The sequence below is a fragment of the Asterias rubens genome, chromosome 14 (genome assembly GCF_902459465.1).
Source record: "Asterias rubens chromosome 14, eAstRub1.3, whole genome shotgun sequence".
Lineage (NCBI taxonomy): Eukaryota > Metazoa > Echinodermata > Asteroidea > Forcipulatida > Asteriidae > Asterias > Asterias rubens.
The window spans coordinates 10,752,733-10,780,519 of NC_047075.1; the positions used below are offsets into that span (position 1 = coordinate 10,752,733).

The 27,787-nt window shown below is 39.2% G+C and overlaps 1 protein-coding gene across 1 annotated transcript in view; it reads right to left on the minus strand.

Moving 5' to 3' along the window:
- Positions 1-266: 266 nt before the first annotated feature.
- Positions 267-27,787, minus strand: part of LOC117299361 — a 42,934-nt gene continuing 15,413 nt past the window's right edge. The window contains exons 5-19 of the mRNA XM_033782891.1: positions 26,961-27,032; positions 26,137-26,205; positions 25,151-25,219; positions 21,622-21,687; positions 20,000-20,083; positions 18,536-18,607; positions 17,337-17,414; positions 13,577-13,720; positions 9,402-9,470; positions 8,747-8,821; positions 8,440-8,511; positions 5,979-6,035; positions 5,645-5,817; positions 1,846-3,735; positions 267-1,126 (exon numbers count right to left, since the gene is read on the minus strand). Of these exons, the coding sequence (XP_033638782.1) occupies positions 909-1,126; positions 1,846-3,735; positions 5,645-5,817; positions 5,979-6,035; positions 8,440-8,511; positions 8,747-8,821; positions 9,402-9,470; positions 13,577-13,720; positions 17,337-17,414; positions 18,536-18,607; positions 20,000-20,083; positions 21,622-21,687; positions 25,151-25,219; positions 26,137-26,205; positions 26,961-27,032 (3,208 nt within the window). The 3' untranslated portion in view covers positions 267-908. The remainder of the gene's footprint in view (positions 1,127-1,845; positions 3,736-5,644; positions 5,818-5,978; positions 6,036-8,439; positions 8,512-8,746; positions 8,822-9,401; positions 9,471-13,576; positions 13,721-17,336; positions 17,415-18,535; positions 18,608-19,999; positions 20,084-21,621; positions 21,688-25,150; positions 25,220-26,136; positions 26,206-26,960; positions 27,033-27,787) is intronic.

The window sequence follows — 27,787 nt, forward strand, 5'->3', positions numbered from 1 at the left end:
AGAATAAACTTTAGCCATTATTGTAAATGGTTGGGTTTAAAGGCAATGGACACTATTGGTGATTACCCAAAATAACTGTTAGCATAAAAACTTACTTGCAAGCAATGGAAAGCTGTTGATTGTGAGAAATGGCTCCCGCTGAAATAACGTAGTTTTCAGGGGAAAGAGTGTGTAATTTTCCACTTAAGAAGTTGATTTTGATTTTGAAACCTCATAATTCGATTTTGAGGTCCCGAAATCAAGCATTCGAAAGCACACAACTTCTTGTGACAATAGTGTTTTTCTTCTATTATAATATCTCGCAACTTCGACGACCAATTGAGTTCAAGTTTTCACTAGTTTGTTATATGTGCAGTTGAGTTATCTTGTTCACTAAGTGAGAAGACTGGTCTTGACAGTTACCATTAGTGTCCAGTGTGTTTAAATGGAATTGGGTATACATTTTAAATATTTTGAATAACATGAATTACGTGTCAAGACTTGAGGGAGTTTGAAATAGTTTTCATTTCGTTATAGCGATGATAGAAGGTTTTGCCTTCTCTGAGTTTGAAAGAAAGCGTGTCCGTTTTACTTTTAGATTGCCAAAAAAGGGCAACTACAAAGTATAACAAACAAATAAAACGCCCCTAAATACCATACAAAGTGTCTGAATAAAAATGTAACCCATAACTTGTTTTTTAATACAAAAAAACGACTTGCCCGATTAAATCATCAGCCTCGAACAAAACATCCATTTTAAATTGCTATGATTTTTGTTTAAGATCTTGCATCAGCCTTCTTATGAAACAACTAACTAAATATAGCAATATATTACAGTGTTATTCACTACCCAATAAATTGGTCCGGCAGCCCAGCATCTAAAATTATATTCATTTTAGATTCTAACTTCACTGTCAGGCCAATAATAGTTAATTAGTCACTGGAACCACTGAGGAAGCGTCTTGGCCTTCATTGGTCTGCTCATCCTGTTCGTCAAAAAGTGAAAAGTGTTGGTCGTCCAGATAGCCATCTTGCTCTATCTTGTAGCGTCTTCGGCACCATCTATACATCTGCACCGATGAATTTCTTATACAAGCAAAGCATCCATGTCTCGAAAGAGTCTTGATGCCAGTCCAGACGGAGCTTACTAAAATACAAGAACATACGAATGGTACAATAGGAAAACAATTTAAAAGCAACCTTGTTATATTTTTTTGAGTTTTTTTATTACACAGCGCCACCCCCCCCCACAAACCATTCCCCCTTTTTGGCAATATACTCTCTGTAGAATCAAAGTTTCGGGGTGTGCGTGTGCGACTTTAGGAAGTTTCATTGGTCAAAACGGGGCTCTTAAACAGACGTATTGTCGTGTTTTTGTTTTACAACCGAGTGTGAAGTCGGAGTGACAAGAGATCATGTTCATCAATTGGCGACTCGTATAGCCAATTATAAGTGATCTTGTAATTTATATCATAGCGCCTTTTGGTCACTTATATTTCATGTTATCGTCAAACTAACTTATGGGTACACACACACTCCTTACATCGTCAAATGTTGATGACGCCGTTTCAAAATGTGTGTGAGTTATTTATGGATTTTTTTGGATTGGCATTGTAACATGCGAGTGTAGTGTGGGATGGAGCAACATGCTAGTATTAAATAAAACCGATATATCTGGTTGTTACCGATATGAGGTTCGTGTGCGAACCAAACTCACATCTTGCAAAATAAATTTAATGGCAAGATTTCTGTTATGTCACCGGTTTGTTTGTGTGTTTTGTATTTGACACTCATGCAAGAAAACGACACACATGCATTAGAAATAAATAAAAGCTGCAGTTGTGATGAACCCAAATGTTTACTTACTTGCAACGAAAACAACAATGCTGAGATTAAGAAGAACTAACGCAGTTGAAAGAATTCCCTTTCTATCATCTACAATTGGCCCATCGTCATTTGGCATGATGAGCAAGGACGCCGCCAGCATGTTTATGAAGATGATACCAAGCGAGCACATCTGAAGCCGCTGTTCAGCTGCATCCTTCATTGGTTTCAGGTAGGCGTGGATGAGCAGAAAGAAGACAGACAAGAAGACAGACATGAAGAGTGTGAAGTGGTCCTCGGGTCCAAACAGCAGTATGAAGAGCGTCTGCAGGATCTTACGGGTAAGTTCAATGATCTCCCAGTACCAGAACTCGGCTTTGTAGTTTTCACACAGAAAACTTTGCCAGCTAATTTTCGCATCTGGCTCTGAGGTGTCATGAAATACAGTTGCATCTGACTCTGTGACAAGGTTATTAAAGTCATCTGTCATATCATTGGTGACAACAAGCAGTACTTGACCCGAATTCTGACTCGACACGGGTGCTTCTGTATCCTCTATCCCATCATTGGAGGTACCGGGCAACACTTGATCTGAATCCTGACTCGAAACGGAGGCTTGATCTTCTCCATTGGTGGTCTTTCTTTTGCTATACCACAGAAGAATGAGCAATGCGAGCGGGAAACCCACAACGTACACCATAGCTGTTTGGGCGGCATAGTTGTAAACACTGTGTTCTGGGCTCTCACAGTCTATTGCGTAATCATACCTCAGCAAGGTGATGTTGAGTTTTTTATCCTCATCCATGTAAAACAGCTTACACCCAGTCGGCAACAGAGTAATAACAACGCTGCATACGCTTGGGTACGACAGAAAGAGCAAAATGACGACAATAAGGAAACATCTTCGTTTACTTTTACTGAGATCATTTCTGCAGTGCACAGGCAACCCTTGCGCGTCTCTTATGTAATATTTTCTGAATACATAGTAACACAAAGCAACCAGAACAACAAATATGATGAAGCTGAAACCGACCAAGAATTCAATGTAAATATTGTGGTAGGTGAAATCCGGAATAAAGCATCGGGGACTAATCAACCAACCAACTAAGCTGACCTCAACTGTCTTAAAGACTGAGCCCAATGTCTGCAAATTCTTTGGCCAAGGAATGTCATCTAGAGCGGAGAATATTTCCCCCACTACCTGGCAAAAACCAACTACGATTTTCCCGCGTGCTAAGAAGACGCTCACGATATTTCGTTCATTCCGACGATGCCTTCTATATGCATCCCACACAAAGAAACAGACTACGAGGCAGACAACAAGCAAGATGCAGAAGACTTCTACAGCAAATAACGGCCACTCTGGACATTCCAAACAATGACCAAGCCAAGAGTAATACTTGTTTTCACATTCAGAACACAGCCAGCCCTTGTAACCTTCACTGCAAGTTGAGTCGATACCGAATCCACCATTTGGACACACGTCGTCGCGTGGACATTTGTGTACCTTTGGTAACTTCCCGCTAAATCTCTGCGTGCTTCTGTCATACGAGTCGTTCATAATGCCTATATTGCTGACAAAATTCATATACGAATCGTGGTTTTCCTGCGAGATTTGGTCTTCTTGTGAGCTCCAGTTCCACGTCCACCAGTAGCCCGGACGAAGATGTTGATATTCCCCGGAGCAGTCGATCCCTTCGTGGGGACACTGATGACATTCGCCAAACCGATCAGTGCGGTAATAGTTGTCCACACACGGACAAGCCCGGAACCCTGCAGCGGTACTTTTGTCTGTCCCTGTTGGACACACCTTGCAATCAGCAGCTCTCGTGCCAGGTGAATCTTCAGGCGAGACGTAAGTTCCTTTATTGCATGTTTCACAGTTCAAATCGCCATTCGAATACTGACCAGTTTTGCTTTGGTAAAACCCACCTGTCGAGTAAACAGATGTGCCATTAGAACAACCTTGATGCTGCCCTCACACTGTGGCGAATATTCTTGCGAATATGAACCATTGAAACTCGTGGTGAATTTACCCAAAAATTGCGATTGTTAAAGGGAAGGTACACTTTTGGTAATTGTCAACGACCAGTCGTCTCACTTGGTGTATCCCATCATAACCATAAAAAAAAAAAAAAAAAAAAAAAAAAAAAAAAAAAAAAAAAAAAAAACAATCCTGTAAAAATTTGGGCTTAATTGGTCATCGAAGTTGCGAGGAAAGGATGAAAGAAAAAACACCCTTGTCGGACGAATTTGTGTGCTTTCAGATAATAATAAAAGACTTCTAGCTAGAAGTTTTTTATTATTTTAGTGAGAAATTACCAAAAACCTAATTACTTCAGAGGGAGTCATTTCCCACAATGTTGTATTCTATCAACAGCTCTCAAATGCTCCTTACCAAGTCAGTTTTTAAGTTATTATTTGTTTTGAGTAACGACCAAACGTGTACCTTCCCTGTAAGTGAATATTTTCATAATTCACAGTTCAAACCGTCATTCGAATACTGACCAGTTTTGCTCTGGTAAAACCCACCTGTGGAATATATAGATGTGGTAGTTACGACAACCTGTCTTAACGAATTCACTTTGAGGAAAATTTTGGTTTACATATGGCCGGGATTGTAGTCCTTCAGCCCGCGCACCTCGGTTGTACCGGAGATTAAATCATCCTCAAACAACAATATGTGCATGGCCTTACATTTATGTAATCGTTAAGGTATGGTGTAAGAAAATCGGGTGATCAATCAACATTCAGGTTACATTGCCCGAACGTTACCATACGTTCATTTTAGGATTACGTACGTCCCGTGAGTTGACGTTATCGCACAAACCTACTAAAACGAAACTCAATGTTGTGCCATTGCTGTAATCATTTCTCAAAAACCGAAACACCTCAGCAAGAAATATTTTAAGGGAGGCTTTCTTCTATCGTTACCTTCAAACCGTTCGAGTTTATTCGAGTATTTTCGAGAAAATTTGTTAACGTTTTGTGTTGTGTCATACACAGAGTACACAAACCCTGCCATTGGACACTTTCGGAACATGAAAAAAAACAGTTCACAGATTTTTACAAATTACTTACATGGTTTAGAGAAGGTAATGGTGAAAGACTTCTCTTGAAATATTTGTCCATGAAATGCTCTTCTTTTTGAGAAAACATTAAAACATTATCAATTCTCGATATCGAGATTTACGGTTTTATTTTAAACAATTAATGTCATGACACGGCGTAACGTGCGGAAACAAAGGCGGGTTTAACCGTTATTTTCTCCCGACTCCAATGACTGATTGAGCCTAAATTTTCATAAGTTTGTTATTTTATATAAATTATAAGTTGTGATACACGAAGTGTGGGCCTTTGTACAATACTGTTTATCGAGAGTGTCCAATGGATTTAAGGCTCAATAAGAATTCCATTATGAATCAGTGTCTGTTCACTCTTATTGATAGCATGATGAAACTTGAATTTCATTAATAGTTAAAAGGCCTGGATTCCCCTAATTTTTATTGTTTTAAATTTTTATTTGTTAACAAACAACGAAAACAATATATAAAACTCTTTAATAAAAAAAATATATATATACAAACAACACACAAACTAAAGGATGTTCCAATTGTGCGGCGATAAGGTAATGTTTTTTTTGTAAATTAAATGACATATCAAGGCCTCCTGGGCTGCCTAGGATGTTTGAGGGAACAAACAAACATTTCTAGGGAAGAATTTTTCGACGGAATGCAATAGTATTTCGAGAGGAAAAAGCGTATGTTTACCTTTTCAATAAATAGTATATCCCTTTCTGTATGGGAGCACCTTAAAACTAGTACATTTCCTGCAAACTCACCTGGCGGACATGGACTACAGCCTGACTGCGACCCGAAAGTTCCCTGATGACAGGGCCTGCATTTACGCTCGTATTTTGAAATTCGCTGGCACACAAAACCCGATGATGAAAAGTCACTGCTTCCTAAATACAGCATGTCGAATGGACGTATAAAGTCGTCTCCGACTAATTCACTGCGAAAGTATTATGTAAATGTACATGTTATTGAGCGATATAACAAATTTTAAACACGAACAGTTACTTCGATAGAAGAAATTAATGATGACATTTGCCTTTAAATGTTATTTTTTGTTTATGTTTTTAGTTTTCCCATATTTTCAATTCGGGTACTTACACAATAATGTCTGTCCGATTCGTTCGCGGTACTTCTTGAAGACTTTTATCAACAGATCTAAAAATAAAATAAGTTTAACTGAAAACAATCCAGAGGAACGAAATGATATTATTAGGTTACGGACTGAAATCATACTTCATTCACAGAATTAAAAAATAATATTTATTTTACAAAATAATGCTTTGAGGGACTATTGTTTTATCATTGTTTTTGTTTCAACCTTTTACACAATTATTATTCACCTGTTTTTTTTTACGATCGGGGCTCCGTTTTGTTTATCATTTTTTCTTCTTCATAATTTTTTTTTTTTAGCTACTCACACAATAACACTGGCAATATAACGAAATGCGGTATTCCTATGTTGTGACATCATCAGTCTTTTTTAATTACCTGAAAACTCCTAACAAAAAGAAATTAGGAGCCATGAAACACAACAGAGCATTATATTGGAATGTTGCGATCATAAGAAATAACGAAATCGACACGAGGTGAACCGACTGACAAACCCACGATGGCAACCATGTATTTTGATGTCTGGCTCCCAACCCCTCCCAAGCTCACGGCGAGACCCGCAAACAAGGTACTGATAAGTGCACTGGGTTCTTTTACATTTGTTACACACCGCATGGGTCGAAGCAATGGTTAAGTGTCTTGCTCAAGGACACAGTGTCACGGCTGTGGATTCGAACCCACACTCTGCTGATCAGAAACACCAGAGTTTGAATTCGGTGCTCTTAACCGCTCGGCCATGACACTTCCACGCCCCCACGAGAAACGGCATGTGCGGTACGTGATATGCCCCAAGGCTTACGTTCCGATTGATCCATGCCGTGGGGCCATATAACAAGCTTCCGTTACTCGGATTCTTTGAATGCGAATCTTACGTTAGATTTTTCAGCAGTATTTACATTGTTTAGCAATAATTTGAATACATGATATTTTTCGTCAATTATTCGTTAATAAATTTGTAAACAAAAAAAAATATTAAAATTTAGTTTGGTAAGTTACTTTTAGACGGCTGAAAGTAAAACTAGCCCGGAAGGTCACGTGATTGTTTGTACCACTTTCTGGTTAGAACAATCACGCATGTAAGTTCCTCTTTATCCTCGGAGACCACTGTAGCCCAAATCAGCCGGTGTGTTCCTTTAAGTTGTGAATAAATACCAAATGCTGAGTTCAGTGAGTGAGCAACGAATAAGTTGTCGGTCTCGAATAATAAATAATAAGTGTGTTTTATATTGAACAACATTGGTTCGTTTGTTTTCGGTCTGCGTTTGCCTATACAGAGCAAACAAGGACCCGTTGGCAGTACGTTACAGTGTGAACGAAGTAAAAAGGCCTTGTCACGGAAAATACGTTGGTGCACGCTGATATAAGTTTGGGGTAAGTTGGGGAAACAACGTTGCCCCGTAACAGACGTACATCAACGCATACCAACCTACGAGTTACGTTCCTATAATGTATGCCGGCATATGTCAACGTATGTCTAACGTACCGATACTTTACGGGGAACTTATGCAAAACAAATGAAGCACACGTTCAGTACGCCGACAAATGTTGAACATGCGTAAAAAACATTCGCGGGCTCGACGTGTTCACAATTTTAACAGCGTATCCCAACGTGCTCTTATCGTAAACGACGTATCCCGAACTTACCCCAAACTTATATCAGCGTACACCAACGTATTTTCGATATTTCGCGTACGTTGGTTTACGTTCAGGCGATACGCCATTGTGTGACAGGGCTTTCACTCATCCTCATTTCTTCATGGTCGGTCGTGCTGAACGCATCACACTGTCAATACGTTACTCATACGCTTGCATTCGCTGTGATACGCTGTCATAACATTGTTATTTAGTTAGTGAAACACTATCAATGCGTTAGTCATACGCTATGTATACGTTTAATACGCTATGGATACGCTATGGAACCGTCCTTTCGAAAACCGATCTTGACTTTTTTGATGCAATTCGTTGGGAAGTGCCACGTTTTTGACTTGGAAAATTTTCGAACTATTTTGCGCAAGCGTTGGCATATGTTCAGGCGATACGCCATGGTGTGACAGGGCCTTTAGACTTGAACAAAAAAAATAATAATAAAACAAATAGTATATATAAATAAAACCAAATTAACTGTAGAAATGTACTAAGAACGGGGTAAACTTAAGAATTTTGCGGCCAATTATACGGTTGACACCTCGCTAAACGTTTCTTGTAATAATACAATTATACATTTTTACTGTCATGCAACTTTTTTGTTAAATCCATTTCTAATTTAATCTAATAACATGTAAAATTACGCGATATATAACAATAGAACGTAAAATAAGAGATTTGATTTTATTTTACCCTGCTCTCATCATAATACTTTTAAATATGTTTGTTTCAGCGATTTTCCTTTTATTTGTTCAAATCCAGACAGTTAGGTTGTCTTTTGCTTACCGTGTGTTAATGTACTTACACGTAACAGTCATGTCCCAAATCACGCCATACGGTGTTGGAAATATGTTCAATTGGATTTCCGTGCAGCAATCTAATCAGTCAATTTACACAAATACACATAATAAGCCGTTACGAAGATTAATATCTTTCGAAATGGGATGGCATAGGAAAATAGATCAAGACACAATGAACACAGAAACAAGCAACAATCATAGTGAAAAGTGACTACTCAAATGAAATATGTATGAGTCAACACAAATAATGTTGCACGGAATTATACCCCAAAAATTGTATTTTTTTTTTTGTATTACAAACAATTAACTCACATTTGCTTCATGGTGTCTCCTTTCGTAGCAAACGGTCTCATTCCAACTTCTGATAAATCACACTGAAACATAAGACTACAGAAGGGAGAGAAAAGCACTAAAAAAAAAATACTGTGTGCAGAATACTCACATAATTATGTCATTAACTTCTAACTGTGCCCTTCTAATTATCGTCCTACCGATCTGACATCTATTTTTGGGGGGTCCTCATTGTCCATGGATTTTGTTTTCTCTGTGATCGTGAACAAAATGGTTGTGTGTCACGGTTGTCACTCTACCTGGACGGGTCCATGCATTTTAATATTTATTGTTTTCAGCTTACATCTTTATCCTGAGACAACCCGGCCCCCGTTTCTTCGAGTGGATCCATGTAAAGAAAAAAAAACAGGTCACATAATAAAACCTAGTGGCACTCCAAATTGGAGAGTCTGCCGCCTGGACAAACATTACCAAATTGACACCCTTTGTGTTCTTCCACGCATAAAATAATTCAGCCAGTCGTAGACTTTGCTCCGAATTCCGAAGCAGCCATGTAATCTTTTTGCAAGAATGTCATGGTTAATGGTGTAAATCCAACATTACTAAAATATTGCAAAACATTACTAAAAATTATTGCAAAATTCTAAATTATTGAACTTTGAGTTTATTTACTTACAGAAGTTCTAGGGTTGTCTCAAAAAACTGAAAGTCTGCCATCTGCATTATCGGATTTTGATAGATGTATCTGCAAGAAAACCCAGAGTTGTAATTGACTAATCTGGTTATTAAAATTTATATGCCAAACCGTAAGAAATAAGCATAATGATAAACGTTTTTCGTCATGATGACTAGAACAAATATACTATAGAAAGTGAGACACCCCTCTTTTTTTTTTTTTTTTCTGTGTATCCTTGAGTCATCTGAATTGTGAAAATAGTATTTTTCTGTGGAATTTCTCACTGTCTCAGTTGAGATTTATGGTTTATAAAGCTTACACACACTTAGGTGGCTACATCATGTGCAGTCATCCACCTAGTCTATGGACATTGTTCGCCCATCTGGGGACAATGGAGGTAAGTATCATTGTCATTCTCTCTCTGCTTGCTAGACCATTCTACTGTATAGACTCATCTGTGTAAATTGTGTCTGGTGCTTGTAATCTGCCAAAGACACATCTAGCGACGTTAATATCGGAAATCCCATATTTCTTAATATGACAACTCCCCAGCCACTTTTGAAATTGTGACTTTTGGTGACATTGCTGTAAATCCCGGCCCTGAAGGTGTAAATAACTCAAACTCAGCAGAAGCTAGTCCAAATTAAGCAAATTCCTACTCACGAAACAAGCTTCTCAGTCTCCGTTGTGCCCCATTTACACGTGCTACAACTCTGCTGCCTGTTTGTAAATCCCAGCACTGTTTATCGACCTACACATCGTGGTAAAAAACGTAGCCGTAGAACTGTTCATAAACCCCCTATACCCGAAGCTACACTCCCATCCAGTACCAGTGACTCCAGCTAAATCTCAACTAAGCCTTTGTGTTCTGAACACACAGTCCACCTGTAACTAGTATGACGATTTTGCTGATTCTGTTCTGCAAAAAGATTTGGACCTTGTTGCTGTTTCAGAAACGTGGCTAAGACCAGACGACAACTTAACATGTCGTCACTGTACCTCTGCTGGCTACTACTTTCATCACATCCCAAGACCTTACAAGACTGGTGGAGGAGTTGCAATACTGTACATATCTACTTTATCTGTCTCTGTGAAAAGTAATGCGTCCAGTACACAACTTTTGAATCTCTTCAGGCAGAAGTTTCCGGAAACTCTAAATCTGTTCGCCTTGTCATTGTATACAGACCTGAAAGAGATTCAAACTGCCAATATGTGACTTTCTCAATTTTTTTAGGGGAGTTTGAGAATTTGATTTAGGAATGTCTGCTTCATCCATCGGTAATCATCATCATCACCGGCGATTTTAACATTCATGTTGATGACATCCACAACACCAATGCAAACCAGTTTAAGCATCTCCTTCAGGCTTTTGGTCTTACCCAGCATATCAAGGAGCCGACTCATCATCTCGGTCATTGCCTGGACCTTGTCACAACTCGTGAAATATCCCCAGCAATTGTCTCAAACTTTGTTATTCTACCTGGATTATCAGACCTTTATGCAGTCATGTGTAACTTGAGTCTGTGCAAGCCTAAAGTCCCAACCGTCACTATAAAGAGCCGACAATGGAAACATGTGAATCCTCCCGAAGTGTTTCGCGACACAGGCACTCATTTAGCAAATCTAGAAGTTGATCATGACTGCTTGGATTCCTATGTCAGCCAATAGGAGAGTACAGTCATCCACATCTTGGATAAATACGCACCTTGGAAAACGTGATCAGTCAAGGCCCGAACTGAAGTCTACTGGTTCAATGATGATATTCAAAGAGCTAGAAAGATCTGTCGTCAACTGGAGCGGAAGTGGCGGGAAAATGGCAAATTGGAAAAAAAAAAAAAAAAAAAAAAAAAAAAAAGACAAGAATATCCCAACCAATGTAAAATAGTTAGGAATTTGATCAACCAGGCAAAGATCAATCGTTATTCATCTCAAGTACAAAAATCCTCATGAGATGAAAAGAAGTTCTTCAAGATAATTGGTAAGTTGTTGCTCAAACCTAAAACCCCTGTCCTTCCATCCACTTACAATGACCAGGACTTAGCAAATGAGTTCCGTCACTAAGATTTCATCAGTTTCATGTTCATCAGTCCCTTACAACGTGCCGGAGACATTGCCACATCTTCAACCAGAGTGTAGACTATCTGTGTTTGAGCCTGCCACTGTTGCTGAGATTCAAAGGGTAATTATGAAATCTCCTTTAAAATTCTGTGAGCTGGATCCAGTGTCAACATCCATGATAAAGCATAACATTGATATATTTGTACCCTACATCACTAAGCTTGTAAATGAAACTCTCAGTTCCGGTTGTTTCCCCGATAGCCTCAAAGTTTCCTACATCAGGCCGCTCATCAAGAAACCAAACCTGGACAAGGAGATATTCGAAGACTACAGACCGGTTGCAAACTTAAAATATCTTGGAAAAGTCATCGATCGAGTAGTTTCATCAAGTATTTCTGATCACATTCTTACTTTCAACCTGTCCAACGTGTTCCAGTCAGCATACAATAATTTTTATGGGACCGAGGCTGCACTAGTCCGTGTGAGCAACGATATTCTCTCTGCAATGGACAATGGTAACCTTACAGCACTAGTCCTGCTAGACTTGAGTGCTGCTTTTGACACTGTTGAGCACAACATCCTTCTCTCTCGGCTCCAGAACCACCTTGGCATAGAGGACACAGCCCTTGCATGGTGCAAATCGCATCTCCACAATAGAACTCAGCATGTTTGTATTGGCACCGCGATATCAGACCCTATTGTTTTGAGCTACTCTGTGCAACATGAGTCCGTACTCGGCCCGCAGTGGTTTACGCTATACACTTTACCGATTCGTGACATCATCCTGAAATTTAGTCTGAATTACCATATGTGTACGCAGACGACACTCAGCTATACATTACGTTTAAATCTTCTCAGGAAAACGCCATCGCATCTATTGCAAGAATTGAGAAATGCATCCAAGAGATTCGACGTTGGACACAACAAAACTTCCTGAAGTTAAATGATGATGAGACAGAGTTCCTTAACAGTTAACTAAGGTTTCAGCGCCATACATTTTCATCGGTGATGCTCGGATAGCTCCCTCGCTGGAAGCTCGGAAGTTAGGGGTTATTTTTGATTCATCAATGACACTTCAGCCACACATCAACAACATTGTTCGGTTATCATCATATCACATCAGGAATATAGGTAAGATTCGCAAGTACTTGGACAAAAGTGCCACTGAAAAGTTCATTCACGCATGTTACGTCTCGTCTTGACAACGGCAATGCTCTTCTTTACAGTCTTCCTTACAACCACATTTCTCGACTTCAACGGCTCCAAAATACTGCTGCCCGCATTGTGACACTGTCAACGAATCATCTTCAAGCTGATGCTCATTGTCCACAAAGCTCTTAATGGCTAGGCTCCCCACTATATTTCTGAATTGCATCACGTTTACACTCCATCAAGGAATCTTCGAACAAGTTCCATGCTTCTCCTCATTGAACCCAAGTCTCGACACTCATGGGGTGACATGCTTTTTCTTCAGCCGCGCCACGCATCTGGAACTCTCTACCACTTAATCTTTGATCTTGTCTTTGTACCGCAAAGTTCAAGTCTCTTCTCAAATCTTACCTTATGTCACAGGTTTTCAAGGATTAATTTTGTTGTGTCTGTTTTTCTTTGTGTTATTTTTTTATTTATTTATTTTTTTTTTTACTGCGCCTTGAACACCCAGCAGGGTGGATATGTGCACATTATTATTATATTATTATTATTATTATTATTATTATTATTATTATTATTATTATTATTATTATTATTATTATTATTATTATTATTATTATTAATATTATTATTATTATTATTATTATTATTATTATTGTAATATTATTATTATTATTATTATTAATGTGTAAAACATTGCAAAATGTAATAGCTGTATAAACTTATGTGTTGGTCACTATTCATGTCACAATGTAAATGTTTGCACAGTATAACACAACATCAAACACATTAATTGTCAGTTACATTAAAGCTTTTAAGAAAGTCAAATCAGGTACAGTATTTGTAATAAAGGTTATAAAATAAGTGAAAATTACGGAACGACGACCCTCCCTTTAAATATGATAACCGTAACATTAACCACCCTAAAGCGGACACAACGCAAATAAATGGAAAACAAAACTTACAGTGAAGCAAGAGAGTGAAGTCCTTTGAACATGGTTTCGTCTAGAGCGGTGATGTGGTTGCGTTGGAGGTAAAGGTGCACGAGCCGGTTTTGTGTTCGTAGAAGTTCTCTTGGAAATTTTGTCAGCTCATTCATTGATAGATCACTGTATGAAACATAACAAAACAGCACACTGTGGGGAAACACTACAATAAGGAAACTTATAATGCGCAATGTCTGTCACAGGTTTGACATATTACTTGAAAAATCAATAATCAATCATTTAATCAATTATTCATTCAATCAATCAATAAGTGGCTTTTAATTTCATCGACCACACAAATTACAGTGTTGGGATAGTGAGTGCAAACAACTTTGACGTACTCAAGATATGCACCTTTTGAGAAAATCACACAGTTAGATTTAATTCTAATTCACATGTGTGAAAAAAAAAAAAAATAAATCATCATCATCATTCTCTGTGGACCATCAGGGGGACGTACAGCCGCCCAAACCAGACGATCGGTTGCAGACTGCCCACAGCTGCTGTGCCGGTGAGTGGTGGTCGACTTCTAGCTGGCGCAACCAGGTGTTGCGTGGTCGCCCTCTTGGTCTCTTCCAGGCAGGGCCAGGACGTAGTCCCCTCGAGCGTTGACGCTCAGCTTGAGGGCGGCATGTGCTGGAGTGTCTTCTGGAAGCCGACGGACGTGGCCAAAGAGGGAGTTGCGTCGCCGTGAGATGGACACACGGACGTCCTTGAGACCGGTGGTTTCGAAAATTGATTCGTTGGAGACGAAGTCTGACCAACGGACACCGAGTATCCGCTGTTGGCATCTGGTGTTAAATGCTTGAAGCCTACGGCCATCCTCTACTGTTCCGCCACACGCGATCTAACTGGGCATAGGTTGAAGAGGCGAGCCCGAGTCGTCGATGGATGTCGGGAGAAGAATGACCTTCAGAGCAGATGTCGCAGCCGAGGCATCTGAACCTAATTGTGGTCCCGACTGCCTGGCCCTTGGATCTTGGTTTTGGCCCAGGATGTGTGTAGACCCATTATCCCAGCTTCTTCATCGAACTTCTGGAGCTTGGTAGGCCACTCGTTGGACTCTCTTGTGAACAGAGCGGCATCGTCAGCGTAGGCTAGGTCGGTGAAGGACGTTTCTCCTGCCAATATGCCGAGATCAGCCTGACAGCGCTTTAGTACACAGTCAATGGCACAGCAAAATAGGGCTGGGGCCAGGACGGAGCCTCGGCGAACACTTAAGGTGCTAAGGAAGGGGCAGGAGATGTCGTTGCCAACACGCACGGTGGATGTGTTGCCGTCATGTCAGTCCTGAATCAGGTGAAGAAGAAATGGTGGAACTCCGGTGCTTTCAGGGCTTTCCAAAGGGCTTCCCGATCTACAGAGTCAAATGCTGCCTTGATGTCAACGTAAGCAACGTGGAGAGGTCTTTCAAACTCGCAGTGCAGTTCTGACAGGAGTCGAAGGGCGAGCACTGCATCCATTGTTGAACGGCCCCTTGTGAAGCCAGACTGCTGGGGTCGGCAGTGACGTACGAGTAGAGTCTCTAGGCGAGACAGGAGTACGTGACAGAAATTATTTCCAGGGACTGAGAGTAGAGTTATAGGTCTGTAGCTGTTGCATTGTTTTTTCTGACCTTTTCCTTTGTATAGGGAGAATGACACCATTCCTCCAATCGGAAGGAACCCTTCCGGAGGACCATACTTTGAGGAAGAGTTCGGGAAGGGCTTTACTTATCGGGGTCTCGGCACACTTGAGCAGTTCGGGAGGAATGCTATCAGGACCTGCGGCACGTCCGTTCTTAAGCTTCCTGATAGCACAACGTACCTCAGCTGAAAGATGGTTGTGCATGGAGTTTTAATGCTCTCGCCAGCGAGTCACTGTTTCTTCAGCTGTCTGGCAAGGAGTGTAATCGGACTTTGTAATCGGTGGGGAGCTGCTTCTCTGTTGAGGGGGACAACGCATAGACTTGATGGCCTTGAAGGTTGGCTGTAGATCGTTTCTTCGCAGCCCTTCTTCAGCAGTGTCTGCAAGTTTCCCATATAACTCCTCGAGGTCCTGTTGGCCTTGGCTTTAAAGACGCCCTTCAATCTGCGTGCTTCATTTGTGTCCCCACACAGACGCACTTGGCGCTTCTCGTCGAGAATATCCAGTGTGCCACTGGATAGCCACGGACGCCTCTGGTGCCTGATGACGCCTTTCGTTTCAGAAGCAGCAGACAGAATCACAGAGTGTATGGTAGACCAGGAGGACTCCAGATCTTCTTCGAGGGCACTGAGGGCTTCGATGTTTGAGTTTTCAATGAGGGATATCACGTTAAGACGCTTAGTTGTTGGTTTTGGAGGTTTGAGGTAGGGCTGGAGTTTGACTGTGCCAACAGCTAGTCGATGGTCCGTTATTGCTGGGGCCTCTGCACCCCTGAATACACGAGTGGTGCAGAAGATCGAGCAGCCCCTAGTCAACATATGGCCCAACTCCTTCCTGGTGTGGCCATCATTGGATAACCAAGGCAATCGGTGAATTTCTTTTCGTCAGAAGGAGCCAACAGGCGTGCCGAGTTGTCATTTGGTCTTCCAGAACCGAAGTTCCCAACAACGCGTTCATAGCCTGCACGCTCTCTCCCGCTGACGGCATTCAGATCACCAATGACTAGCAGTTGGTCGTGAGGTGGAGTAGAGTGGATGATGGGTTACAGTTGGTTGTAAAAGTTATCCTTGTCTACTGTAGAGGATAATTCGGTCGGTGCGTAGACCACAATAATTGTGATATAACCGTGTCTGTGACGTAATCGAGCATGAAGGATCCGCTTGGAGACTGGTGTCCATTGTATGAGAGATTTGTTTACCTTGTCGTTTAGAAGCAAGGCGACTCCCTCCGTCCGGCTTGTGCCCCCCGAGTGGTACATTGACACGGCATTCACCGTTTCCAGGGATACGATCTTCTGTGAGACCAGCGATGCTTATCCGGTAGCGCATCAAAACAAAACTAAATACTAACTCTTATTGTCTTAGGCTTAGCATGTCATTGTGATAATTTATGGATATATCTAACACTTGGGGTAACATTTGGTAAAAGAATCAAATGTCAAAACTTTCAGTTTATTTGATCATTTGACCTCAAAATTACCAAACATTAAGGTGTTAAATGAATTACTCTTTTAATAAAAAAATCCTGGGTATATTTACCTATGGAAACAAAGTTGTTGAAACAATAATGCACAACTGATATAGGGAGTGCAACAATTTCGGTATAGTCAAGTATGCACTTTTAAAGAAAGTCGTGCTTTTACGGGTTTCTTTTTCAAACTTAAGAACAAGGTAATTAACTGTTAATTACGAAGGTTTGGCATATCAACATGAGTTAACAATATAGTTTATTTTTCAGTTTACATAAATTTTTAAATAATTGATTTTGGACTTTGTTGACCTGTGTTTTAACACAAGCGCGGCATCCATCGTCTTCGCGATGCCATGATCATATGTCTAGTTTTGATGCCAGTCATTTACAAACTATGCCGTCCAAAGTGACTTCAAACTTTTGCTGTCCTATCTTTCGGGATACTGTTGCTTTGCAGAAAGTCTATCAATAACTTTGTGACCGGTTTAAATCAATTGTTCATTGCCCGGCAGCTGGATTTGACCTCGGTATAAAATTATACATTGACCAAAACATGCAATAAATAATAAATAAATTATAGTATAAGCATCTTAAACAAAAAGGGTACCGCCACGCTTAACATGAATAATTACTGACTACTTACAACAAAGTATAAAGCGTAACGTTGACCAATAAATCATTCGGTAGTGACTCATCATTCAGCTTGTTTGAAGCTAAAGATCTGAAAAGCGAAAAGTGAAACATAAGGCAAGTGTGTAAATAACGTCAGTCGTTCAGCGACGTTCATTGGTAACTTTATCAGGACATTGAAATGAAATAATATTTGCCTATTTCCGAAAATTTATCTTCCCAGTCGCTATTAGCTAAAGGTAAGTTGCCATTTGGGTACCTGCCCCTATTACTATTTGTGTAGTCTAAACTCTTGTCATTTTTTAAATCTACCTTTAAAAAGAACATTACCACAGTTAATATGTTACAAATTGTGGAGCCTGAACATAGTCTAGAACAAACTAGTTTTAGTTTGCGGTAACACCATGTGTGTATCTACTTGGCAGGTATAGAGTTTGTTCTTACATAACCGTATTTCTTTATTATACTACCGCGGAGTAGATTTATCGGATGTTTGGGAGACTTCTCAGTTCAAAAAAGAACTGTCCTGCTTTTTTACTACTACCCAGGCGGAAGGTATAGGAAATTGGCTGGGATTACTACTTTAGCTTATATGATCGTAGTTAACGGTACTACCGCAGAGTCAGTTCTTGAATTGGTCTCATCGTTTCGACTATAGCTTGCTGTAGTCATCGTCAGGAGACTGTTGTTATTTAACACAACCTAGTATCGGTCTATCAGAGTGGTGTGCTGTGATGAAAGACCCTAGAGAAGTTCGATTTTGTGTTATTATGAGAATTAGACGCATTAGTCAGAATTATGAAATTACGTTTTGCTGTACTAGAATTGTCAGTTTATGCAGACGATGTGTTTGTTGTTACATTCATCATGCTAGATTATCATACGGCACGTTCAGGAAATAGGACCTCACACAAAAGTTTGCACTTACCATGCCACGCTGAACTTTTACCAATTTTCGACACTAATCCCCAAAATTGATGTTAACAGTTAACATAAGGGGAATTAATTAACTGCCGAATTGTCACGGAATGGTCTGGAAAACCCTCGTGGCACAGCAGAGAACCAACGCACAACTCAACGCATATAGTTGCACTGGCCGAGTATCGAACCGGGGTCACCTTGGTGAGAGGCGAGCGCTTTACGCGCAAGCAAACCATGCCCCCACAGAGAGATTCATGTACAAGAACAAAAACATATTACTTGTTTACTTACAAAATATAGGCTTCTTTTAAGCCTTTGAAAGTTGATGGAGACACCTTTCGAATTTGATTTTTAGCAAGATCACTGTAAACACATAATAACATGGCAACTTGTTATGATTTGTTTTGCTAGAACAAAATGGCAAACAGGGGAAACAGAAGGTTAACGAACATAATCGAAGCTATAAAGTGTAAAAAGTAAATAATTTATTTTAAGAACTTACTCTACTAAATATGTGTTTGATGAAAACTCAGTAGTATCCACTTGTGATAAAGCCCATAACCTCACAGTAAAACTTTACGATGCAGCTAATACTGTTACTGAAATTGTAAAACTGTGTTTAAATCACGCCGCACACAAGCAACATGAAAACCAATTAACAAACTATCGATTTCCGCATAATAAACAAGCCACGGTCTGTTGTATTTGTTTTTCGTTGTATATGCAACAAGTAAACACGTTACACCTTCCAGTTTATTGCTATTGTTTTGTTGAATTACAAAGCCCAAAGTAAACAAGCTCAATAATGGGGGTTCATCACCATCGTACCTTCGATCAACAAGCTGCAAAGGCTCATTATCAGAGGAGATTAAGGTCATCTTGTAAACTTCTTAAAAATCATGAGTCACTCTCTCATTTAAACTGTATTAATAAATACCCCTGACAGTTTATCTACTCCTATTGGTGGAGAGCGCGTCACGTGGAAATGTTTAAACGCGCGTTTTATACACACAACCCACGCGCATCAAACAGATTCTTCACAAAGGTTTTGAAAAAAAATATTTCAAACTTTGAATTTTCAATTGTCAAAATGTCTATAATTGTATTTGTTTAACGGTTTTTAACAAAAGGGCATTTATGAATGGGAATAAAAGTGTAGTGACTCGTTCTTAAACGTCCGTTTAAAACATTGCAGTTGCCGTGCGATAAAGGCCCTCGCCTTCGGCACGGGCCTTTATCACACGGCAACGACCCTGCCGGTTTTAAACGGCCGTTTAAGAACTCGTCGCTACACTTTTCTTCCCTCAGTATAGAGATCTTGCGTTTTGATCAGTCATTACTTAAGTCATGGTTATTCAGCAACAACCAATCAAAGAAGATACGAACGGGCAACATAGCAAGTCACTTTTTAGGGAATCAACCTTAGCCTTGATAAAGATGTTAAGATAAACTCCATACGGAATAGTACGATTTCGAAGACTGATTAGTTTAAACTATCGTAGGGGTGTCGACATAAGATCAGTTAAGACAAAACTTGCTTGTTAGAATGGTTAATAAATTTTAATGTGGCTTTTCGATGTACCCTTTTAGTACTTATTATAAAAGCATGTTCCTTTTAGGCTCATGATTAGAAGAACTATCAGTAGACAAAGCAACAAAATAAAGTAAAACAAAATACGGTTTAAACAACAACATAACATTTTTTTTTTTTTTTTTTTTTTAACGTGTTCTAGAGAAGCAATATACAATACTCACATCCTTAATACAGGTCGTCTTGAGTCTGTCCTATATGAAAACAGTCCGTCTGGAAGTTCCTGTAAATTGTTGTTGCGGAGCGTTCTACAATTGATCGATAAATACGTAGACAATAAAACAGATTATGCTATATTTCATTGTTACGGTTTCCTCGCTAACATGTAACGTACGTCGCGGGTTATCGGGAAATTACAGCCTAAGCACACGAACAAATTGATAAGCTCGTAATTTCTATTCCACCTGGCAGTTTCTTCCAGACCCGTTTCCTGTCCGTTCTGGGCAATTAACATGATTAAGTACTCTTGGGAATCCCATCTTAAGGTGTGTCTGTTTTTTGGTTCCTGGAAGGGGGCCCTGGTTGTGGACTGAACAATAATGGACCTAAAGGGAACGTTTTGTCAAGGGGGTCAAACAAACGTTTAATTGTTTAACAACAAGTAAGACAACATCTGGGGAAGATAGCAACTGGTGAGGCAACAACTGGGGGAGACTACACCAGGGAAGGCAACACATGGGGAGGCAATAACGAGGGAAGGCATCAACTGCGGAGGCAACAACTGCAGAGGCAACAATGATGGACGCTTTGACGGGTAGTCAACAGCGTTGATGCAACCGGGGGTGGATAAAACTGTTGGGCAACAACTTGCGAGTGACACCAACGGGGAGGCACCAACAGGGGAGGCAACTAATCTTAATGTCGAGAACATCGTAGTAAATCACATAGACGGGGGTGGACGATGCTGACGATGCCTTATTATGCACAGAAAAGCCGAGTAGCTACAATAACGTTATAAGCTAAATTATTGTATGGCCAAGACAGCAATCATTTTTGAGTACCTAGAAAACGACAATTCGTTTGAAAAGAATCACTATTTTTAAGACATATCATCATCACGCATTGCATCCATATAGTGTGTCAAACGTCTGTTCTTCAACTTTTGCCTTGTACACATGGACAGTTGATGGTTCAACGTATCACTCATACGGGGTATATTTGCAGAAAATGCACATCAATCCCGCACCAGAGGACTAATGAAAACTAGGCATAATGATAGCATGGTGTTTGTGCAATAACAATTTTGTTAGTTAAAATTTGCACCTACTCGCTTGGAAAATGACTAGAAGGCATTGGCACCAAGATTCCATCGGATAAATCTGATTATTAATTTATTTGATTTTATTGAATGTCATCAATAGAGGTCAATTGGGACAAAGAATTAATTCATTATTAATTCCACTGTAATAGTATGCCATGTAATGATCAGTTAGGTGGAGAAAACCAATTTAACGTATGTTTTACCCCTTGACCTTTGACCTAGTTGTTCGGAAAGAGTCATTTGAGTAGACAAATATGTTTTTGGATTCCCGAGGTCAGGTTTATATTCACCTGTAACACAATGTTTGTCCTGATAATGAATAGTTTTAGAGATAATTTACCTTAAAGTTTGATAACTACCACCTCATTTAAATATGCAAATTAGGTCAATTCTGGGTTGAAACTCTTGTCCCATTTTGGATATGTCATAAACAACCACCCAATAAACAATAATCAACAGTAAAACTTGGGACTACCTCACCATTCGTTTACCCTCTTAACTTCAACATTGTACTAAACCACTCACACAGTATCCCAAAAGCCTCCAAGTGTGTAGCTCTCTATGCTTGTAAAATGATTGCCCTGGAGTTCTCTGGAAGAAATGTTAAGATTTACATCAATACATTGCTAATACAAATGAGACAAAGACAGTGACTTTTCAATCAATGGGCTTCACGTTTACACAGTTGTATATGTCATGCATTTCTCTCTCTGTTGACCCTGATTAAAATCCAAGCCCGGAGCTTGGCATTGGGATTTGTTCCTTAAGTGAGTGCGTGTGTTTTATTAACTTGAAATTCCTTGCACTGCCATGTGTAAAACTAACGCCATTCAACAAACCATCTGCCCATTTATTTTCTTCGGCCCATTGGTGATACATCGCGGCAGATTGCTTACCTTACAGATGACCAATATTTTTATTGAATGTTAACAATCTTTTTGAATTTGTGAAATTTTTATTGAACTGTATGTAACCCTGACCCAAATGAGGTCTCAGGTTACAGTAAATTTTGTGTTTTACAAAATATGATCTTTATTTCATTGTGTTATTTTGATTTCCCTTTTTTTTTTTTTTTTTTTCATTGCTTATGTGTTTATTTCATATGTGCATTTTTTAATTTGCCATGGTTGTGCAATTTCTCTGGTCATGATGTCCCTTTGTTTATTGTGTTTACCAGCCAGGCTATTCAGCTGGTGCCATGCTATTCAACTGGTGTTTTAACTCATGCTCTTTGATCTTCACCTATCTATTCAACTATGCTTATAATCTTTACCTTCTTGGAGGAAGTGGAGATACACCTTTTGTTTCCTTCTGGGAATGGCCAGTACCCTTTTTCTTTAATCCTTGACCACGAACCCAAGCTGTGAAGTCGTAAAGATATATCTTTACTTCACTCCCTCTAGTTCAAATGGACCAATCAACTTTGTATTGGCATGGTCGGAGGGCTGGCTTGGCCCAAAATTCTGGTCAGACCAAGCACTCCACCATTTGCCATCGCTTCAGCTGGATGTGTGTTCGCATATGCCTCTACGACTATCTTTTCTACAAGTGCTTGTTAAATCATTTCTCCAAGCAATTTTCTTATTCTGGAGTGAAGACAACTTCTACTTTTAAATGAATGTTGGATCTCTATAATAGGTGAGTTTTAGTATTTAAGTAATATTTGTAACTTGTTATTTGGATGTTTCCAGTAAGGTCTCTTTTGAAGTTAGAATTTGATCTATGAATTTTGAATTTCACAGACAACCTTTAAACTTTCATTTTTATTAAATGTATTTCCTTAAATTCTCTTAAGCACTTTTGTTTTATATTTAATTCCATAATGAAAGATCTATCATGCTATTATCTGAATTGGAGAAACAGATCTTTATGCTTTTAGGCATGTATGTTTGAAGTTCTTTAAAAAGGTTTGTTGCAACTTTTTGATTTATTGAGGAGAGACCTACATGCATTTGCTTTTGCCGATTTCTCATGTTGTATTCTTGATAAGAACTAACAGAATAGTCATGATATTTACCACCAGCTGATTCAGTTGATGTATTGTGGTAAGTCATGCTATTTGTGCAGTCCTCATTACTTGGACTGGTTCTGAATACTATCAAGATATATTTTAGGTCTGCTGTGTTTTAAGTTTTACAATGTACTTGTATATACTTTATATTTTAATGGCAATCCCGCATAAGACTTAAAGACACAAAGTGTTGTCTAGTGATAGAGTTTTGCATAAAAGCCAGATTGTGCTTTTGTACCCGAGGGTATTTCATACCTTATTTTATGTATTTTGCACTTGCTTAGATTTTAGACAATGTGCTGTTTGATGTAACACTTTTAGCTCATTTAAGCTTGGACTATTTTAAGTTTGCTAAGCTGTCTTAATGAGACAGATGATAATTTTGATATGCTACATGAGGGAGTAATTTTCTCCTTGTAGCCAGATAGCCAAAAGTATTGGCTTATCTTTATTTAACTTATTGGCTTGTGGAGTTTTTAACAAGTATTTGATTTATACTGGATTTCCCGAGCGTTCCATCAGTTAGCTGACTGGATATTTTATATTCCTTGAGAGGATGGTATTGTAATATGGCATGGACCATTATCGCTCTCTATAATAAAGGTACAGAAGACGGAATGTGGTGATGAGGAAGATTGACTGGCCCTCCAGATAACTTCCGTCCATTTCATCTGCGACCTATCGCAAGTATAACAGTTTTTTAACATTCTTGCAAGCTTACATGTATACCGACAACGTCCTTCCGTGATAAGAGGAACTCACTGGATCGTCTCCCAACTGATGTTTGGACCTCGCCCGTAGGACGCGAACCGCGGTTTATGATCTATTTTAGTTTTGGCGCCCGTTCATCCATCTTAGCTCATTTTGGTATTATTTAAATATTACAGGATCCTTTAATTGTAAAGTTTATATTCTGCATTTCTTTTATTGGTGATTTATTGTTCAAATAAATCAGAGTTTCTGTTATTGTGCATCATATCTCAAATTCTCTAAACTTGGTTTTATTTCAAAAAGGGAGTTGTAAATTTATTTTCGGTTCCCGCTATTTTTGTTGGCGAACCCAGGGTTACATGTAAATGTGGAGCATAAATCAAATTAGAACAATGACAGGTTTTGTTTTTCATTAAAATAAATGTCTTGCCGGTGTTATACAATGCAAAATCACACGCGAACTTGTTTAAAAACGAAATTATAAGTAAAATCTGAATTTCTTATATCGGAAGCTTGTAAAGACATTTATTTTATTCTAAGCAGGCTTCATACTTGACGGGACAAACTTTTCGTTGTAGTTTTATTTAATATTAATAAATACCTTGGACGGTTTCAAGTCTCTGTTTGGTCAAGACCCGGTCACGTGTTGGAGTGTTAACGGTGGTATAAAGACCGGCTTTGGAAATTAGCGAATAAGTGGCCACTAAATCAGCATACATTGTGTAAACCTTGCGCGTTGCACTGTATATCGCACGCTTATTTATATCCCTGTAAGTTCCATTGCAACTTCGCGCACTTACGCGAACGCGCGCTGGAAATGTATAAATTTGGAGTGCGCGCGTGTAATAATATTTGCGCGCGTATATACTGACGCCGAGCTCATGCGCGTTTTAATGCACAAGGAACGGCTATCGTCCAATCATTTGCCTCCTTTGACCCCAAAGGAGGTGAAGGCGCTGAACAGATCATTGTTTCAAAGAGTCACTGGTCTCAAAGATCAGTAACGCACGAAAGAGATTGGAACCATCAAAAGCTCAAATATGGCCCCTGAACATGTCTGGAAGTACCGCCGAGAGAAAAATCACAAAATGTTGACAATTGTAGCCGTTTAATTTGCTAAAAAAGGTATTTATTAATGGGAATAACAGTGTTCGTACCCGGTCGTCACTGCGTGGTAATTACCTTGGTTGGTGGCTGGCGCTGTTAACGGACCTCGCCTCCGGCTCGGTCCGTTAACAAACAGCGCCAGCCACCAACCCGGTCATTACCACGCAGTGAAGACCGGTTACTCTTGTTATTCCCTAATTAAATCAAGGTGTTGTATTGCATTACATCGATTTAAAACGTCTACCACCAAACGCGGCGGGACTAAGCTCTACAATTGGGTTGTCGTTCAGCAATCTGCCAAAGGAAGAACAAATACAACATGTCAAACTTGAATCATACAAAACATTTGTTATTTGGACTTATAGGAACATTGACTAAAATAAAGGTACACACAAATTGAAAAACTTAGGGTATATAGCCCACACCTTAAAGAGGCCTTCAGGCCTTGTGTGTTTGTCGACTAGCATAAAACAAAAAATAATAACAATACTGTTAACCCTCTTAAGTTAAACAATGTTTAACATTTGACTAAAATTACAAACCAAAAAGGTTAGTTTTCCACTACTATGCCTTGTCTTACAGTAATTGTTACTCTGAGTTGGTGTACTGTTACTTGTTTAACACAATTATTTTACTTTTTTTTTTTTCTTTTTCTTTTTTTGAGGGGTGGGGGTTCCCCCAATGGCCACAGGGAACATTATCAACCACTGATACAAATAGTTTGTACAAAGACTTTATAATTTTCAATTTGTGTATATCTTTAACTTGGTCAATGATCATGTACGTCCAAATAACGACTAAGCCAATCATCCAATGTGGTATTATCGAAGAGCCAATTCATTGAATATACTAATACTATTCCATATTATTTTATCTAAAACGAGATATGGCTGGCTTCGTCTAGCGGAAGATATAAAGGTAATTTATAAACATCGGCCTTGTGACAGTTGGTGATAGTCGGCTTACTGACAGTGAGTTAGTGGGCATTGTGTGTTGACATTCATGGTTTATATAAGTCAGTAAGACTTACACATTATGCACAATTGTTTTTAACTTAATAAATATCGGATAGTGTGGTCACTGGACAGAAAATATTCTAACCTTCGACAGTAATTTTTGGCGGGGCTGCCAAACCCGCAAATATTTTAAGTATGCATCTTTAATATTTGGATTCACTGGTGTTTTCAGTTACTCATACATTTTGGACTTACATTTTGGTATAATTAGACACACTAAGACCACCGGGCTCGATTTGAGATATCTTGTTTGAAGAAAGCGCCCTTAGAATACAAACAACATAGTTAAAACTGTTAAGGGGTGTCAAATGTCTATGACGCAGTAACCATTGTTTTTATTTCATTTTGTTTTTTTCTTACGCACATCTGTCATTAGTATAAGGTGAAACGATTCACTGGTGTTTTCAGTTACTCATAAATGACACCATGACTTAACATTGTACAGAGCAAAGATCATGTATTATTTACTCCAAATAATTATAGCATAATTATACCTCACTTGGTAACGATAAATGGGGAGAGGTTGATAGTATAACACATTGTGAAAAACGGCTCCCTCTGAAGTGACGTAGTTTTCGAAAAAGAAGTAATTTTCCACGAAATTGATTTCGAGACCTCAGATTTAGCATTTGAGGTCACGAAATCAAGCATCTAAAAGCACACAACTTCATGTGACCGGGGTGTATTTCTTTCATTATTATCTCGCAATTTCGACGACCAATTGAGCTCAAGTTTTCACAGGTTTGTTATTTCAAGAATTATTTTTGAGATACACCAAGTGAGAAGACTGGTCTTTGACACTTACCAATAGTGTCCACTGTCTTTAACAATTAAGACACTGAATCTTAAAAACTTGTACCGCAAACAATACGTTACTATAAAAGTAACACTGCACGGAAACTGCACTGGCTGGTCGAAGCAGCGTTAATATGAACTTAAAGATAAACTTCACAAACATACAGTTAATAGAAGGGGGAAAATAGTTGTACATTCAAAACATTACAACTAATAGTTCTTACACTTGAGCTAGGTCCTTGCAGTTTCTAAATGTATCCGTTCGAATTACTTCCAACTCGTTTCTTTCGAAAGATCTGGGGGAAAAGTGGAACAAAATGGTTACTGCGTCGGTCATATGACATGTCAACGTGTCTGCTGATGGAGGCCCATTTGTTCGCTTATCAGATTTAAAAACTGCCAATTATCCCGACATATGACGTCACACTTTCTATCAGACAACCCCTTCCCACCCCCCCCCCCCCCCCCCCCCGAGGCAAACGATGGATATATTAGATGTTCGCTTAAAATAACAAAACAGTAACATTTTTTTGTATACAGCGCATTACACAATAACCTTCTCATTGCGCTTTACAGGTCCCTGGGGAGTATTCAACTTGGGCAATAGTAACGCTCCAGAGACCTTCTCATTTGGGTCATTCCATGTCAGACCAACGCACTTTTTTACCTCATGTCTTCCGATGTTGATAAAAATTGCTGTGCTTGTAGGTCCTAATGAGCAATGAATGCACACTAATTTTCAGCCCGATCGGACTTTCCATGTGGTCAGGGCAGAAACCACTAAAATCTGACATTTTTAGGGTAAAATTCAACCTTTTTGGTAAAAACATGTCATAATCATGTCAATTTTTATCACATATATGCAAATTTGGTATCAAATTTATGAGAATTGCATATTCAAATCAATTCTTTCATCAAAAATACATTTTCTGAAATGTAGGTCACTGTAATAGTTAATATGTTATCGTGACTTTTTGACCCCGTTTTTGAAATAATGTATCATTCCAAAAATCAACGAAATAAAAATCATTTGATAGAGCATGTCTTCCTC